The sequence below is a fragment of the Suillus subaureus genome, assembly GCF_016647635.1.
Source record: "Suillus subaureus strain MN1 chromosome Unknown BJ212scaffold_8, whole genome shotgun sequence".
Classification (NCBI taxonomy): Eukaryota; Fungi; Basidiomycota; class Agaricomycetes; order Boletales; family Suillaceae; genus Suillus; species Suillus subaureus.
This window is the reverse complement of record NW_024538564.1, coordinates 388,501-402,324: the sequence shown is the minus strand read 5'-3', so window position 1 is coordinate 402,324 and position 13,824 is coordinate 388,501. Positions and strand designations below refer to the sequence as shown.

Below are 13,824 nucleotides of genomic sequence, written 5' to 3'. Positions count from 1 at the left end.
CATCGACCAGCAAAGTGTACGTGGCCTGCAATCGTGAAGATAAGCCCACTGCATAGGAGTGTAATTGTGAGCCATATATTATGTTATTGCCATCGATTGTCCTGAACGGCGTGACACACATCAGTACTGCTACAACCTCGAGGTATATTTGAGATGCCATCTGACCTGTTGCCGCTGGCTGTGGCCTGTAAGAACACGAGGAATAGTACGGAATCTCCGCGGCAGTAGTAACACGGCGAAGTTCAAGGTTCTGTCAGTCCAATGCCCTAGATTTTATCTGAATCATGTTGCCGCTTGCCCGGAACACCATAGGCACGAAGCTCATTAGGAGTCTGGCACTACGTACTAGTACATCATATGGTAAGCTCAGTATGTGATATAAAATCATATGTTACTCAAATATTGGTCCTAGTCTCGCACTTGCTTTCCTTGACTTGCGCATTATGAGCACCGATGACCTCAAAACCCTGCATGCAGGGGCTGGCTGTTCAAGATCCTATCGCAGGTCGTTCCTAACTGGAAGTTCGACTCCTGACGTCGCGTTAGCGATCTAGACAAATTGGAACTTCGGCCTCCGTATAACTAATGGGGAAACCGGAAATGAAGATGCATCCAGATAGCCACTTGCGGTCCGAAATCACGAGCTGCAACAGGCTCACAACAACAGTGTGACTATTGAAGAGAAGCTCTGACGAGCCTGAGGATGCTATCATTCTCTGGGATAAGCATGTATGCAAAATTTTCGGCGGCGGCGGCCGTAATGATGTGCCGGCCCGGCTTGGCCTGAAGCTTTCGGCTTTCACAAATCTCAGGCCAGGCGATATAGTGTCAGCAAAATTTTAAAAGAGTCTTCCTGCTACAAAACTTGGTCACGTCGCTGATGTACTTGTTGATCCTGTAGTACCGCCGTAGGGTACCCTCAACGTAAGAGAGTAACCTCTGTCAGATTCGTTTTCATAACTATAATATACTCCAGGTACCTAAAGCTTTACGAATACCTTGGAAGGATCTTTGGTAGGTGACCTGTGTTGGACTGGCAAGGTTGCAAATTACTAGTAGGTTCACCTCTCGCGCTCAAGCCGCAACATCCAAGAAACTTTCTATTCTAGTTGTATAAAACATCATTTCTAGGCACTTTGCATATACCCTTTTTGCGACACCCGTTGCAACAGGATGTTGAAGTACGCTAGGCATATTAGGAACCATTGACATATTACAGGGAATATTAATGATAGTACTACCCTGAGCCCACGCTCGGTTTTATTTCAAGTACCCGCAGCCTGACACTTGATTCTCCGGTTACCGCTCACTGGCATATAAGCGGCCATGGTCCGGAGGCCGGCTTCAACGCCCATGCTACTAGTAGCAGCTAATGGTAAGTTCCATATTGTCTCGATTCCGTCGTGGGCGAGTGTACCCAAGATCTTTGGTAAATCGAGAACGAATTTTCTGAAGTCCTTGTGATCATCGTGTGTCGAAAGGATTGTTGTGCAAAGATTTTGCAGATGGGTCAGGATTGCAGTGAACTTTGAAGCGAGTATACATGTAGTGTCGCGGTAGATCAGGACATATGCCAAGTGCAACGATCAATCTTAGCTACTAGGCCACAGACCAATAGAAGGAAGTTTCTTCTATGTATGCTCTTGAAATTTGGAGCGCGGGTGTAACATGGTCAGACTGCCGCCCGCATAACCGTTACACCAAAAGGTGAAATACTGAAAGCTTAGCTTTCAGCATCAGCGACAGTATATGTACTGATTATGGGAACTCAGGTAAGCCGGCGTGCTTACAGCGGGATCTGTTTAGCATTGGTGGCTGGAACTTTCAGTTTCTTTTAAATCTGTGCTTGGGAGCTCGAATTGGGAGCGGTCAAATTAATGCCTGGCCACAAAGGTTCCTGCAGGCGGTACAAATTTTCCTTTAAACTGAAATTGTAGACAAAACAAGATATGACGACAAGCAAAAAAGACGAAGTTGCACCCTCGATCTGTAACTACTACAAAGCATGTCCATACTCATGTGAGCCGTGTGCAGCATACCCCTGATAGTGGTAACCATCCCCAGCTGCTGCTGCGTAGTCATAATTATGTGTGTGCGTGTACTGCTGGCTAGGATAATCCTCCACATCGTAAGCCTGCCCGCTCGCACCATTATATGGTAAATGTGCTCCTGGATTTGCTCTCCCTTGGTACACATCATGTGGGTCTGCAACATATTGCCCTGCCGCCCCCGAGCTCCCATATGAATCGTACGGCCTTTGATCATTAGTTCGATAAGCAAGAGTAGCACCTTCCTGAAGATGAACTGTGCTGCTGTATTCTTCTTCGTAGGCTTGGTGCTGTGGCTCGTAGCTTTCCGTAGACGGAGTATATTGGTTAAACGTGCCTGCACTCTGGTGTGAATACCCAGCGTTGTAAGCCGGCATTGGAGGATAGTCGGTGTAGTCGACACCGGCGGGATTTGTATGATAACTTGGCGCTATGCTCTTCTGGTCAAAGTAGTAATCTTGGTTGTAGGTACCACCTGGCCCACGCTTGGAGATAGATCCAGCGTCGTCGTCGTCATCGTCAACCGAGAGGTTTGGAAGAGTCGGCTGTGGCAAAGGTTTGCCAACCATCTCGCCCTTCTTGTTTTTCAAGTGGGAAAAGTCACCCATAGCCTCCTTCTTTGCTAGCGCAGCAGCCTTTGCAAGCCGCTCCTTGTTCCTACGCTTGATGACCTCTGCGATTCGCTGTTGTTCAATGAGCCATGGGTAACAAAAACTCGAAGTGATGGATGGTACCTTGTCAACCTTGTGGCATACGTACTCCTATAGAACCCATGAGCAGATGCACTTGACAGAGGTAAATGGACAGGAACATATCTAACCTTGAGATTTCCTTGAATGTAGCACAACAAAGGAATGTAGAATATGCCAGCCATAATCAACAGCAAGAGCGAGCCAGCAAAGATGACGAAGGTGAAGAACGTGGAGACAGTCAGGGCGGAGGTTGACAGACTATTTCCTGCGAAGTACTTGCTGACATCGTACCAAGATCCCTTGTCGTTCTTCGCCAGGTAGATGCTATAGAGTGTCAAAGCATTGATTGTTTGTCTTGGCCCATCAGACAGTAACAGACGCTTCCAACCTGGTATCGGTTGAGATGTATCGGTTCAAGATAGGAATAAGGACTTACTCTTGAACGTAAAGAAGATGAAGAATGCAAAGTCGTCTTTCTTCTTCGTCGAATTACTGATATGATCGAAGAAGCAGAAGTGATCATACGAGCCTTGCGCAGTTGATGAACTTTAGATGATGCCATAATCGAAAAAAAACATACGGAGGGAGTAATAGTGGTTAGCCATCACGTTCGTGAAAGCGTAAGAGATATCACGACTGGCGATGATTTTCTTCGATTTCCGTGCTTCGTAAGCCAGCTGTGGATGATCAGACTCACGTTCTCTTGCCTAGGACTGCAGCATACCAGAAGGAAGCCAAAAATAATACATCCTACGAATAGCCATTTCCCAACATTAAAGGGGATATAGAAACAACCATCTTGATGCTGACAGTCGTCAAAGATTTGGTTGGACCATGTTGAAGTTGTCAACATGGTCGTGGCGGTGAAGATATCGGAAAGATAGACAAGAAACGATTTGAGGATAATGATATAAAGCCAAAGATATCTTTGAAGGAACATCAATGAGCTCTCTGATCTTGAAATAATTGGAACCAGTGAATGAACAGCCGCCATCACACTGCGTCACATAGGCATTCACAGCCTCTGTGCGTTCCACAGGTTCATACGATTCACTCACTTCAGGCGCATGAGGAACCCATTGTCGGTAAACTCACGGGTGTCGATGAAGTCGAACTAAGGTGAACAGCTTATTGGCATGCGAGAAAAACCAAGATAGAAGATCAACTCACCTTGTGATCTGGAACAATTTCTCGCTTCCATGCTGGTCCACCGCTCATCGTGTTGAGAGATGATGTGAATCAGTGAGTAAGTCAGACGATAAAAAGGACAAGGGGGGATTTGGTCGATATGTGAATGAGCGTAGAGCGAGCCAGCCGCATGTAGAACCTGACCAGGTTCTGAGACAACGAGAGGCGTTAAAAGAAGGTCTAATCCGGCAAAAATCAAACCAAAGAGTGCCCTGCTAGTAGACTGTGAGGACGGATAGTACTGGTGCAGAGACTGTGGATGGAGGGATGATAGAGAGGATATAAAGAACAAACGTGAAACTGGAAAACAACGGTTGCTTTGGTTGTGCTATGCCCAGGCCCAAAAGCTATGTAACTAGTCCTATTTCGATTAATCTTTTTTTGTTCGTTACGCGGTTACAATAAACATTATTGACCACTGACCATCAGGAACTTCTCCACCAATGACTACAGTACAAAAGATCAAAGTGCGCATCAGTATTTATCCTTGTTGCTTCTAATTAACGGAGGCGTCTATTATTCAGGAAATTGAAGATGAAATGGCTAGTCATATCTATGGGATATCATGAACTTCTACTAACTTTCCTAACAGGCCAAAAGTGTGTTTCCTTGTCTTCATGAAGTAGCCTCATCAGCCGATGAACTTCGTGCTTGTAGCCCAGAAGAATAAGGCCACGAGCTACCATCTGGGTCAACTCAAGGCCAAGCTTGCAAAACTACGACGCGAGCTTATATCGCCCTCTGGAGGAGGCGGAGGCGGGCCTGGTATTGGTTTTGATGTCGCCAGGACTGGTGTAGCGTCTGTCGGTTTCGTCGGATTCCCGTCAGTGGGAAAGGCGAGTTCTCTGTATTTGATTCTCACCCAATAGTCCTAATCAACGATCATCTAGTCAACTCTTATGTCGAAGCTCACGGGCACCCACTCGGAAGTCTCGGAGATTGATTTCACCACACTAACAACAGTCCCTGGTACTCTGAAAGTCCACGGTGCACCTATACAAATCCTTGATTTACGTGCGTACGTATCCTGTCTTTGGTAATCATACTTTCATTCTCGTCTCAGCTGGAATCATCGAGGGGGCAAATGATGGTAGAGGAAGAGGTCGACAAGGTAAGTACAGCTTTTCTGCGTTTGCAGACAACTCACTCACTTTATTGTGCAGTCATTGCCGGTATGACCTCCAAGTTTAACGCATGCGAAAGCCGAGATTGAGAGCAATGCATACCCCAGTCGCTCGGACATGCAACCTCATTTTTATTGTTTTGGATGTCCTCAAGCCGTTGGGGGACAAAAAGATCATCGAGAGCGAGTTGGAAGGCTTTGGTATTCGCTTGAATAAAAAGCCCCCAGCCATTTTGGTTCGCAAGAAGGACAAGGGCGGCATTGCGATCACTAATACCGTTCCGCTGACGAATATCGATCAAGAAGAGATCAAGGCAGTTCTCAGCGAGTACAAACTCAGCAATGTGGACGTCACTATTCGGCAACCTAACATGACGGCAGATGACCTGGTGGACGTCATTGAAGGGAACAGGTGTGTAATTTATAAGAAGCCTGCACGGTTGGATGTTTATACCTCGCAGAGTCTATATTCCTGCGCTTTATGTACGTGTTGACCAACATAAATGACATTTTGCCCTGCGCTAATTCCTTGCGTTTCAAAATTTAGGTCTTGAATAAGGTTGGTTATCACTTGCTTGAAATTATGTGCTACTCATGTTTGTTATGTATGCAGATCGATGCCATCTCAATAGAGGAATTAGATCTTCTGTCCGTGACTTCTCGTCTTCCTTGAAGAGTATTACTTACCAGTGTTCAGGTACAAAATTCCTCACAGCGTTCCAATTTCATCGAAAGAATGGCTCAATATCGACGAACTCTCAGAGAAAATGTGGGATGCTCTCGAGCTTGTCCGCGTTTATACCAAACCTCGTGGACAATCACCCGACTATTCCGCTCCAGTCGTCCTTCGTAGAGGGAGATGTAGTGTGGAGGACTTTTGTAATGCTATCCATAAGGAAATTGCGAAGCAAATGAAGTAGTGAGTGTCAACACTGAGTTTTCCTTACTAATTCGCGGAGCTGATTGTATGGTCAGTGCCGTTGTATGGGGTGCGAGTGCGAAGCATTCTCGAGGTCAAAAGGTTGGTTTGGACCACATCTTAGAAGACGAGGACGGTGAGATTCTCATTTCTTCCACGCGTGCAATCTCAAACAGTCTTCCAGTCGTTCATATCGCAAAAAAGTAGCTGACATAATGGACGTACGACTCGCTCCGCGCAACTCAATGTATCCACTAGTACTGCTGTGTGATGTATAGAATACTGAGCCGGATGAATGACCATATCAGTCCCACCGCACAGTAAACACTTGTCGCCATCAGGGGTAAAAATCCAGTGTCTGGGTTCCTGCCGGTCATGAGAGGGAATAGTGTGACGAAAACCTGGAGGAATGCAAAACCATATAGGTATGCATTCTCGAAACTATCTAACAGTACCCAGGGCAGTGATGAAGGAAACCTGTTAGAAGTTTGAGTAGCGAGAAACATCTCCGTGTCAGTGCTCACTCGTAAAGCTGCTTGTGGAGGGGATATAATACTGTTCCTCCCCATATAAGGGAATAGATAATTATTAGGGGTATCTCTTCAGCTTCGTTAATAATACCCAACACGAGCTGGCATTACGGGAACGCACCTGCTGGTGTAAAGATCAAGGGGAAGAGCGAGAAGATACCCGCGACACTTGCAATAACGAAGGTCTTGTGATACGCATAGTTCTCCGAGGCCAGAAGCCTGCAATACTAAATACTAGGTTGAAAAGGATAATGAAAACCACGCACGTGAGAGGAACTAATACGAGCAGAACAGCCTTCTCATGCACATGCCACCCGAACATATATGAAGCGTAGCCACAAAGCGTCAACGCAGCCACGAACGACTTATAAGTTGGCGCTCTCCATAGCTTAATGAGATAAACCTGAGCTGCAATATCAGAGAGATCCGCTGGTCATGCAATTTTTCACACCATCTGGAAGATTATTGTGATAATGAACGTGTGGATGGGCTTGATATTTGGAATCACCGCAAAGACCGTATCGCCTACAAGGCCGCGAGACGTCGATGCAACGCCGGATTCGTTTACTGCGAGCACGATATTCAGATGTTTTACCACTGAAGGCCAACGTGAGCTCGGTAGTGGAAGGGTAGTTAATGAATCACGAACACTGCAAAAGGACACGATCTGCGGCAGTGACCAAGGCCCATACGTTTGGTGCCCAATAAGCATGATTCAGCCCACGTGTAAAAGGAAACAAGCGAGAAAGAAGTTGCGGGAGTTGGCCCATCAACACGAATGGTCCTAGAGAGGCTAGGAACACAAGTAGGACAGAGTTCGCTAACGAGATAAATCGAGTGGGTATGATCGTCCCTGCGGGAGACATGCAGTAAGACCGCAAAAGGTAGACGAAGTATGCAGGCTGTAGAGGCACCCAGTAAGTCAAGGATCACGATTCATAGCGATTAAATTATACCGCTAGATACATGTAGATGTGTTTGAAGTTCAAAAGAACGGCAAAAAGTATGCCGCTTGCAAGCTTTTTGCCCTATAAATGTGATGAGACACTTTGCTCAGGTAAGGACAACTCTCTCACTTCGCGAGCCATTAAGATTGACCATAGCAATATTCCAAACATGAACCCATTGTATTGAAAGTGTATGTGGTCGATTATAAGGAACCCGGGGTGAAGAAACAGGGATGCCGAGAGAATTCGTTGACGAGAGAGATCAACAGAATCACGGACAAACCTCACCCAAGAATTAGCGTTTCACAGACATGAACAAATTGAAATTCACCTCAGAAGTGCCGCACCAAGGACGAGCTCAGAAATAATGACGGTCAGACGTTGGAATACAATGACCGTCCATGCGTCATATTGAAGATTTTGGAGGTCAACTATCTTGGGATCGATGAATGAAGCGGGTATGGACATTAACTTTTCGAAATACGCAAAGAATGGAGGGTAATCCAGTGCTGGTGGACTAGATGAGACGGTGTAATACAGAAGCTTTCAAGGGGCTCACTCCACTCAGAAGTTGTCTTCAACATCGTGTTCAATAAGCATAGCAACGGGATCTAGAGAGCTTCAGAACGCACGTCGTGATACCATTGGGAAATGGGAAGTGAATGTGTTATGGCCAGCCAGTTTCGGTGGACCTCGAAATCCGTAGAGCGACTTCATGGATCAGTAAGCGTGCGGATACATATTTAAGGAGGGCCTACTATGCTGGGAACAAGAGAAACTTGAATGCAGTGGACAGAAGTAAAATATCGACTTCGGATTGTGATACATCACCCAGAAAGTTCAGCCACGTCCAGGCCGAGGTAGATTTCAGTGCATGCGGCTTCTGTGAGTCGCCGCATTCATCAGTAGGTAAGCTATGGGATTGTTTGACCGCGCTCATCGAAGTGTACAACCAAGCTGGTCTAAGCAACTTAAGCTATAGTAGCCGTTACTTCGTGCAACGCATTATGTCATCTACTACCATGTCAATACCGAGCCGAACTGTTTGCGATATTTATTTGACATTTATGGCCATGCTTGTGGAGGGCTATGGTCCTGAAAGCATTTATAGCACTACAAAATCAGGTCCAACATAAATGCATAAAGGCGCAGGCGCTTAAGCTGAAGGCGATAATTAATTCATTTTGAAGACAAGGCTACTAAGAACACTAAACATTACAGGGGGTCAATAATGATAACATATCTAGAATAAACGGATGCAGAGGTTAGTGCAATGAACATAATGGGTGTGGTATAGTGCATGGGGTAAGTGTGTATATGCAAATAAGAGAACGCAAAACGACATCTAGAAGTCCTCCTCCAACGAGCTGGATGAAACATTGTCAGATAAAGTCTACCAGACAAATAGCAAACTCACAAAGTCTTGCTCGACACCTGATCGGTCTTGGCATTCGTGTGGTTGACGTTCGCCTTTGAGTAGTCCGACACACGCTTTTCGAAGAAGTTGGTCTTGCCCTGTAGCGAGATCATGTCCATGAAATCGAATGGGTTTGTGGCGTTGTACACCTTGTCGTTGCCTAGTGACACCAACAAGCGGTCTGCGACGAACTCGATGTACTGGCACATGAGCTTGGCATTCATACCGATGAGGCCGACAGGGAGGGCATCTGGAGACAGTCAGCGCAAGATGGACAAAATGAAGGTAATGACGAACCAGTCAAGAATTCCTGCTCGATGACGACAGCTTGAGTAATAATACACTTGACAGTGTCAGGGTGCGGGCGACGCTTGAGGTGGCTAAAGAGCAAGCAAGCAAAATCGGTATGCATACCCTCATCACGGCTGATAAGCTCATTGGAGAACGTGAGACCGGGCATGAGGCCGCGCTTCTTGAGCCAGAAGATGGATGCGAAGGAACCAGAGAAGAAGATGCCTTCAACGGCAGCGAAGGCGACCAAGCGCTCACCAAAGGTGGAACGCTGATCAGATATCCACTTGAGTGCCCAGTCAGCCTTGCGCTTGACGCAAGGAATAGTTTCCATGGCGTCAAATAGGTATTCGCGCTGGGCAGAATCCTTGATGTAAGTGTCAATGAGAAGCGAGTAGGTCTCGGAGTGAATGTTTTCCATCATGATTTGGAAGCCGTAGAAGCACCGGGCCTCAGCGGCCTGGACCTCATTAGAGAAGCGTTCAACAAGGTTTTCATTAACAATGCCGTCGGATGCAGCGAAAAAGGCGAGGACATGCGAAACAAAGTGACGTTCGTTGTCATTAAGACGGTTGGTCCAGTCATGGATGTCCTTTGAGAGGTCCATCTCCTCGGCAGTCCAGAATGATGCCTCAGCTTTCTTGTACATTTGCCATATCTGGTGAATTATTAAAAAGGGTTTAATAGCACGACATAGTAACGGACCTCGTGGTATTGAATAGGAAAAAGAACGAAACGGCGCTTGGATTCTTTGAGCAAAGGCTCTTCGCCTGAAATGAAAAAATTAAGTTGAAGGCAGGTTTACAAATGAAATTAAACTACTGACTTTCCGGTAGATCAATTTCACCGACAAACTTCTTGCGAAGTTCTTCAAGGTCCTCCTCGGCATTCTGAGATTCCGGCGAGACTGAACGTTTGCGATCATCGATGAAAACTGGAAGGGTATCCTCGTCTTCTGATGGCTTGGTTGGTGAGTCTAGTGATATATTTGCCAGGGCTGCAGCAGCCTAATGGTCCAAGACACATTAGCTAAAACGACACGGTTAACTCAAAAATGAGCGAACCTTCTTGCTTGGTGTTGGAGCAGGGGATGATACACGAACTGGTGCAAGAGTAGAAGCCATTGAAGGTTTATGATGATATGTAGTAAGATGAAGATATCGCAAGAGATGGGTTGGGGGGCAAAAGAACCAACCGAGGTTCAATTTAAATGTTCGAACTGTGGTTGTGGTTATTTGTTCCACTCAACATTACGCGACGCGTTGTTAGTTTTTGTGGACGTGGCAAGACACGCGCGTTTCATCAGTCCCATTATTAGTCAACCCAATCAACTTAGACCACTTCTCACGTCTTCACGTTGTTTCACATCGTCCCTAGTGTGGTGCACTGACCAGATTTTTAAAATATCAGGTCAATGAGGACATGAGCACTTACTGGTCCCGCGAGTGAACGCGCGGATAATCGGGTGGTGACCCAACAAAATCAGTCACATGATTACGTGACCTCTCAAAGGATCCATTCGGATCGGACTGACCACCGTATTCACTAGGTGTAAGCTTTATCTCCATGTCTGAAACACAACCACTGGATTGTTTCTTTGTCACATCTGTCCAGGAACTTTCAATCGAGGTTTGTGGACCTTATTGTTGCCCACAGGCAAGCCTTAATGAGAGGTTATCGATGATAGGAGACATCCGAGTCACGGCAGGAACTTTCTCTCAGCGACCCATTTCTCTACTCTAAAGAATGTAATGGTATGAACAGCTCGGGTACATCATACGAGAATGGTGTTTCTGAAGGGGGTACGCTTTTTTGGCTCTGCGTGTCCACAAGTCTTACCAGAGCACACACAGAATGTGAACCACTCCTCATGCCTTCTCAACGGCGCTTTGTCCTTTTCCCCATACAGTACCATGAAGTGAGCCTATCGTCTATTTACGACAGTGGACTTGACTGATGGCGTATAGATCTGGAACATGTACAAGAAAGCGGAGGCATCTTTTTGGACTGCCGAAGAAATGGATCTCTCAACAGACATTGTGCACTGGAATACCCGACTAACTGCAAATGAACGCCACTTCATCTCACATATTTTAGCTTTTTTTGCTGCGTCTGATGGCATAGTTAACGAGAATCTGGTCGAGCGTTTTTCCAACGAAGTCCAGATCCCAGAAGCTCGATGCTTTTATGGTTTCCAAATCATGATCGAAAATGTCCATGCCGAAACCTATTCGCTCCTTATCGACACACTCATCAAGGACGTCAATGAGCGCCAGTATCTTTTTGATGCCATAGAGACAATACCAGCCGTCAAGCGAAAGGCAGACTGGGCATTACGATGGATATCTGATAAGGAGGCGACATTCGCCACTCGGCTAGTTGCCTTTGCTGCGGTCGAGGGTATTTTCTTTTCCGGCTCGTTTGCATCGATATTCTGGCTTAAAAAGCGTGGATTGATGCCGGGGCTCACTTTCTCCAATGAACTCATCAGTCGTGACGAGGGGATGCACACCGACTTCGCTTGTCTTTTATTTACCCATCTCAGGCGAAGACCACAACCGGATGTTATACAGAAAATCATTACAGAAAGTGTCCATATCGAACAAGAGTTCTTAGCAGGCATGTATTCAGTTGTTATCTTGGGCTAGTATTGACTGTATACCACAGATGCTCTCCCAGTCAGCCTCATTGGCATGAACGCAACCCTAATGTGCCAGTATATCGAGTTTGTTGCCGATCGCCTTCTAGTATCGTTGGGGAACGACAAGTTCTACAATTCCACCAATCCCTTTGATTTTATGGAGATGATTTCCGTGCAGGGAAAGGCAAATTTCTTCGAGAGGCGCGTGTCTGACTATGCAAAGGCACATGTCAGACAATCGAATACTCCGGCATCTTCAAGGGTGTTGTAAGTCTTCCCCCTATGTTACTCTAGAACACATATCTCATTCAACAATCTAGTTCTATTGACGAGGATTTCTAAACTTCAATTCCCTTTTATCGTCGCTCGTGCTGCGATTTCAATTAATAATATAGATTGATGTCCCATTCGATCACGCACCTAATATCCTATTCTACAGCTACCATATGCCTGTCTGTGCTTGTAAACCCCTACTTAGTCTTTAGCATTCCCCGTAGCTCACAGTTCACATATTTTTATATATCGGACCTTCATTAGCTTCATTCGTCGATGGTCTGCGTAAGGAATCACGTGATTGGTGATTTTCAGAGAACGGAACTTTGTAGTCCTCTGTAGATTTCAGTAAGCCCTTTGATTGTCGACTGGAAGATGGTAATGCATCCAATTCCCTTTCTCCAGCTTCCGCAGTTAACAAGGATCATAGATTCGGCGACAAACACGCGAGCGACGACAATATATCTACGCTAAATCCCTCGAGGCTCAAGAACGTCAAACGTATGAGCGCAAACGGCAGCTCAAGGATGCACTTGCATCGGGCAAACAACTGCCTACCGAGCTCAAGAATGACGCAAAGACACTAGGAAAGGACCTAGCATTTGACGAGGCACAAGAAGGTGAGTTACAATCATCTACGGTGCTAGATTTGTGTATCTACCAAGTCTTTTGATCAGAGCCGTCAACGCATATCGATAGCGAATACTCGCGGGCTGGTATCCAAGACCCAAAAATTATCGTAACAACATCAAGAGACCCAAGTTCCAAGTTGTTACAATTCGCCAAAGTACGTCGTGCAAATATTCGTCGCCCATTCCTATTAAAACTTTGCATAGGAAATGCGACTCGTCTTTCCCAACTCGCATCGAATCAACCGAGGAAACTACGTTATAAAAGAGCTGGCGGATGCTTGTCGTGCTAATGACGTTACTGATCTCATCGTTCTCCATGAACATCGTGGTGTTCCTGGTACGCCAAACCAGGGTCATATCCATCTATGCGCTAATTTCATCATTGTACAGATGCTATGATTGTCTCGCACTTCCCCCATGGACCTACCGTTTACTTTACCCTGCACAACGTCGCCCTACGGCACGACATAGGCTCATACAAGTCCTCCACCGTCTCAGAACAGTACCCACACCTCATCTTTGAAGAGTTCACGTCTAAACTCGGTTGCCGGGTGCGAGACGTGCTAAAATTTCTGTTTCCTGTACCGAAAGAAGACAGCAAGCGTGTGATGACGTTCTCTAATGACGGAGACTTCATTTCCTTCCGGTGAGTGTGTTTGGAAGAAATGCAGCGGATACTAATTCGCGCAGACATCATGTTTTTGTAAAAGTAGTTCGGGATGTCCAACTGGCGGAAGTTGGGCCGCGCTTTGAGATGAAACGTGAGCGCCATCTCATTGGCTTTATTGATAGCCAACTTATTGCTTGAATTTTTAGCGTATGAAATACGGCAGGGCACTATAGAACAGACAGAAGCAGAAAGAGAGTGGGTACTGGCACATTACGCGAGAACGGCCAAGAAGCGCAGTCTGCTATCGGGACCTGCAACACATTCAACAGCAGATTCAGATCGGACATCGAGTAAACGACAAAAGCGATAGCATGTACATTTATGTCTTTCATGTTTCCTTCAATGTATGTGAGAGTCCCCAACCACACGAGCGACGTATAATACATAGCGTATACAGTGCAGCTCATTGCAGATATGTAAACTAATCCATAATGAGAGTCTTATCCAGCTCAG

The 13,824-nt window shown here is 46.0% G+C and overlaps 6 protein-coding genes across 6 annotated transcripts; 3 read left to right on the top strand and 3 right to left on the bottom strand.

The window, feature by feature from the left end:
- Nucleotides 1-1,844: 1,844 nt before the first annotated feature.
- Nucleotides 1,845-4,265, bottom strand: BJ212DRAFT_1339203 (uncharacterized protein). Its single transcript, XM_041335051.1, has 8 exons — nucleotides 3,911-4,265; nucleotides 3,799-3,854; nucleotides 3,465-3,666; nucleotides 3,321-3,417; nucleotides 3,177-3,269; nucleotides 2,869-3,128; nucleotides 2,783-2,809; nucleotides 1,845-2,731 (listed from the first exon to the last, which is right to left on the bottom strand). Exons 1-8 carry the CDS (start codon nucleotides 3,956-3,958, stop codon nucleotides 1,997-1,999), a joined length of 1,518 nt encoding a protein of 505 aa, XP_041195568.1. The 5' UTR covers nucleotides 3,959-4,265; the 3' UTR covers nucleotides 1,845-1,996.
- On the top strand, nucleotides 4,266-6,177 carry BJ212DRAFT_1458302 (developmentally regulated GTP binding protein 1; the record flags this gene model as incomplete). The annotated part of the gene is made up of 11 exons (XM_041338888.1): nucleotides 4,266-4,395; nucleotides 4,453-4,470; nucleotides 4,521-4,527; nucleotides 4,586-4,764; nucleotides 4,819-4,942; nucleotides 4,992-5,039; nucleotides 5,145-5,465; nucleotides 5,515-5,540; nucleotides 5,665-5,699; nucleotides 5,749-5,970; nucleotides 6,027-6,177. Exons 1-11 carry the CDS (start codon nucleotides 4,372-4,374, stop codon nucleotides 6,175-6,177), a joined length of 1,155 nt encoding a protein of 384 aa, XP_041195567.1. The 5' UTR covers nucleotides 4,266-4,371.
- Nucleotides 6,178-6,224: 47 nt separating this feature from the next.
- Nucleotides 6,225-8,387, bottom strand: BJ212DRAFT_1266149 (glycosyltransferase family 57 protein; the record flags this gene model as incomplete). Its single annotated transcript, XM_041330548.1, has 12 exons — nucleotides 6,225-6,447; nucleotides 6,495-6,570; nucleotides 6,622-6,719; nucleotides 6,767-6,903; nucleotides 6,952-7,097; nucleotides 7,150-7,402; nucleotides 7,457-7,528; nucleotides 7,577-7,730; nucleotides 7,779-7,956; nucleotides 8,007-8,022; nucleotides 8,080-8,158; nucleotides 8,206-8,387. The coding sequence occupies 12 exons, from the start codon at nucleotides 8,385-8,387 to the stop codon at nucleotides 6,225-6,227; spliced, it is 1,614 nt and encodes a 537-aa protein (XP_041195566.1).
- Nucleotides 8,388-8,860: 473 nt separating this feature from the next.
- On the bottom strand, nucleotides 8,861-10,279 carry BJ212DRAFT_1266101 (ribonucleotide reductase small subunit; the record flags this gene model as incomplete). Its single annotated transcript, XM_041330541.1, has 5 exons — nucleotides 8,861-9,114; nucleotides 9,162-9,813; nucleotides 9,861-9,925; nucleotides 9,982-10,162; nucleotides 10,220-10,279. 5 exons carry the CDS (start codon nucleotides 10,277-10,279, stop codon nucleotides 8,861-8,863), a joined length of 1,212 nt encoding a protein of 403 aa, XP_041195565.1.
- A 561-nt stretch (nucleotides 10,280-10,840) lies between these two features.
- On the top strand, nucleotides 10,841-12,338 carry BJ212DRAFT_1339168 (ribonucleotide reductase small subunit). The gene is made up of 6 exons (XM_041335050.1): nucleotides 10,841-10,859; nucleotides 10,920-10,957; nucleotides 11,009-11,073; nucleotides 11,123-11,774; nucleotides 11,823-12,063; nucleotides 12,117-12,338. The coding sequence occupies exons 3-6, from the start codon at nucleotides 11,026-11,028 to the stop codon at nucleotides 12,136-12,138; spliced, it is 963 nt and encodes a 320-aa protein (XP_041195564.1). The 5' UTR covers nucleotides 10,841-10,859; nucleotides 10,920-10,957; nucleotides 11,009-11,025; the 3' UTR covers nucleotides 12,139-12,338.
- A 7-nt stretch (nucleotides 12,339-12,345) lies between these two features.
- On the top strand, nucleotides 12,346-13,681 carry BJ212DRAFT_1478421 (Brix-domain-containing protein; the record flags this gene model as incomplete). The annotated part of the gene is made up of 8 exons (XM_041339708.1): nucleotides 12,346-12,354; nucleotides 12,412-12,447; nucleotides 12,500-12,689; nucleotides 12,747-12,856; nucleotides 12,906-13,038; nucleotides 13,092-13,347; nucleotides 13,392-13,462; nucleotides 13,518-13,681. 8 exons carry the CDS (start codon nucleotides 12,346-12,348, stop codon nucleotides 13,679-13,681), a joined length of 969 nt encoding a protein of 322 aa, XP_041195563.1.
- Between the last annotated feature and the right edge of the window lie 143 nt (nucleotides 13,682-13,824).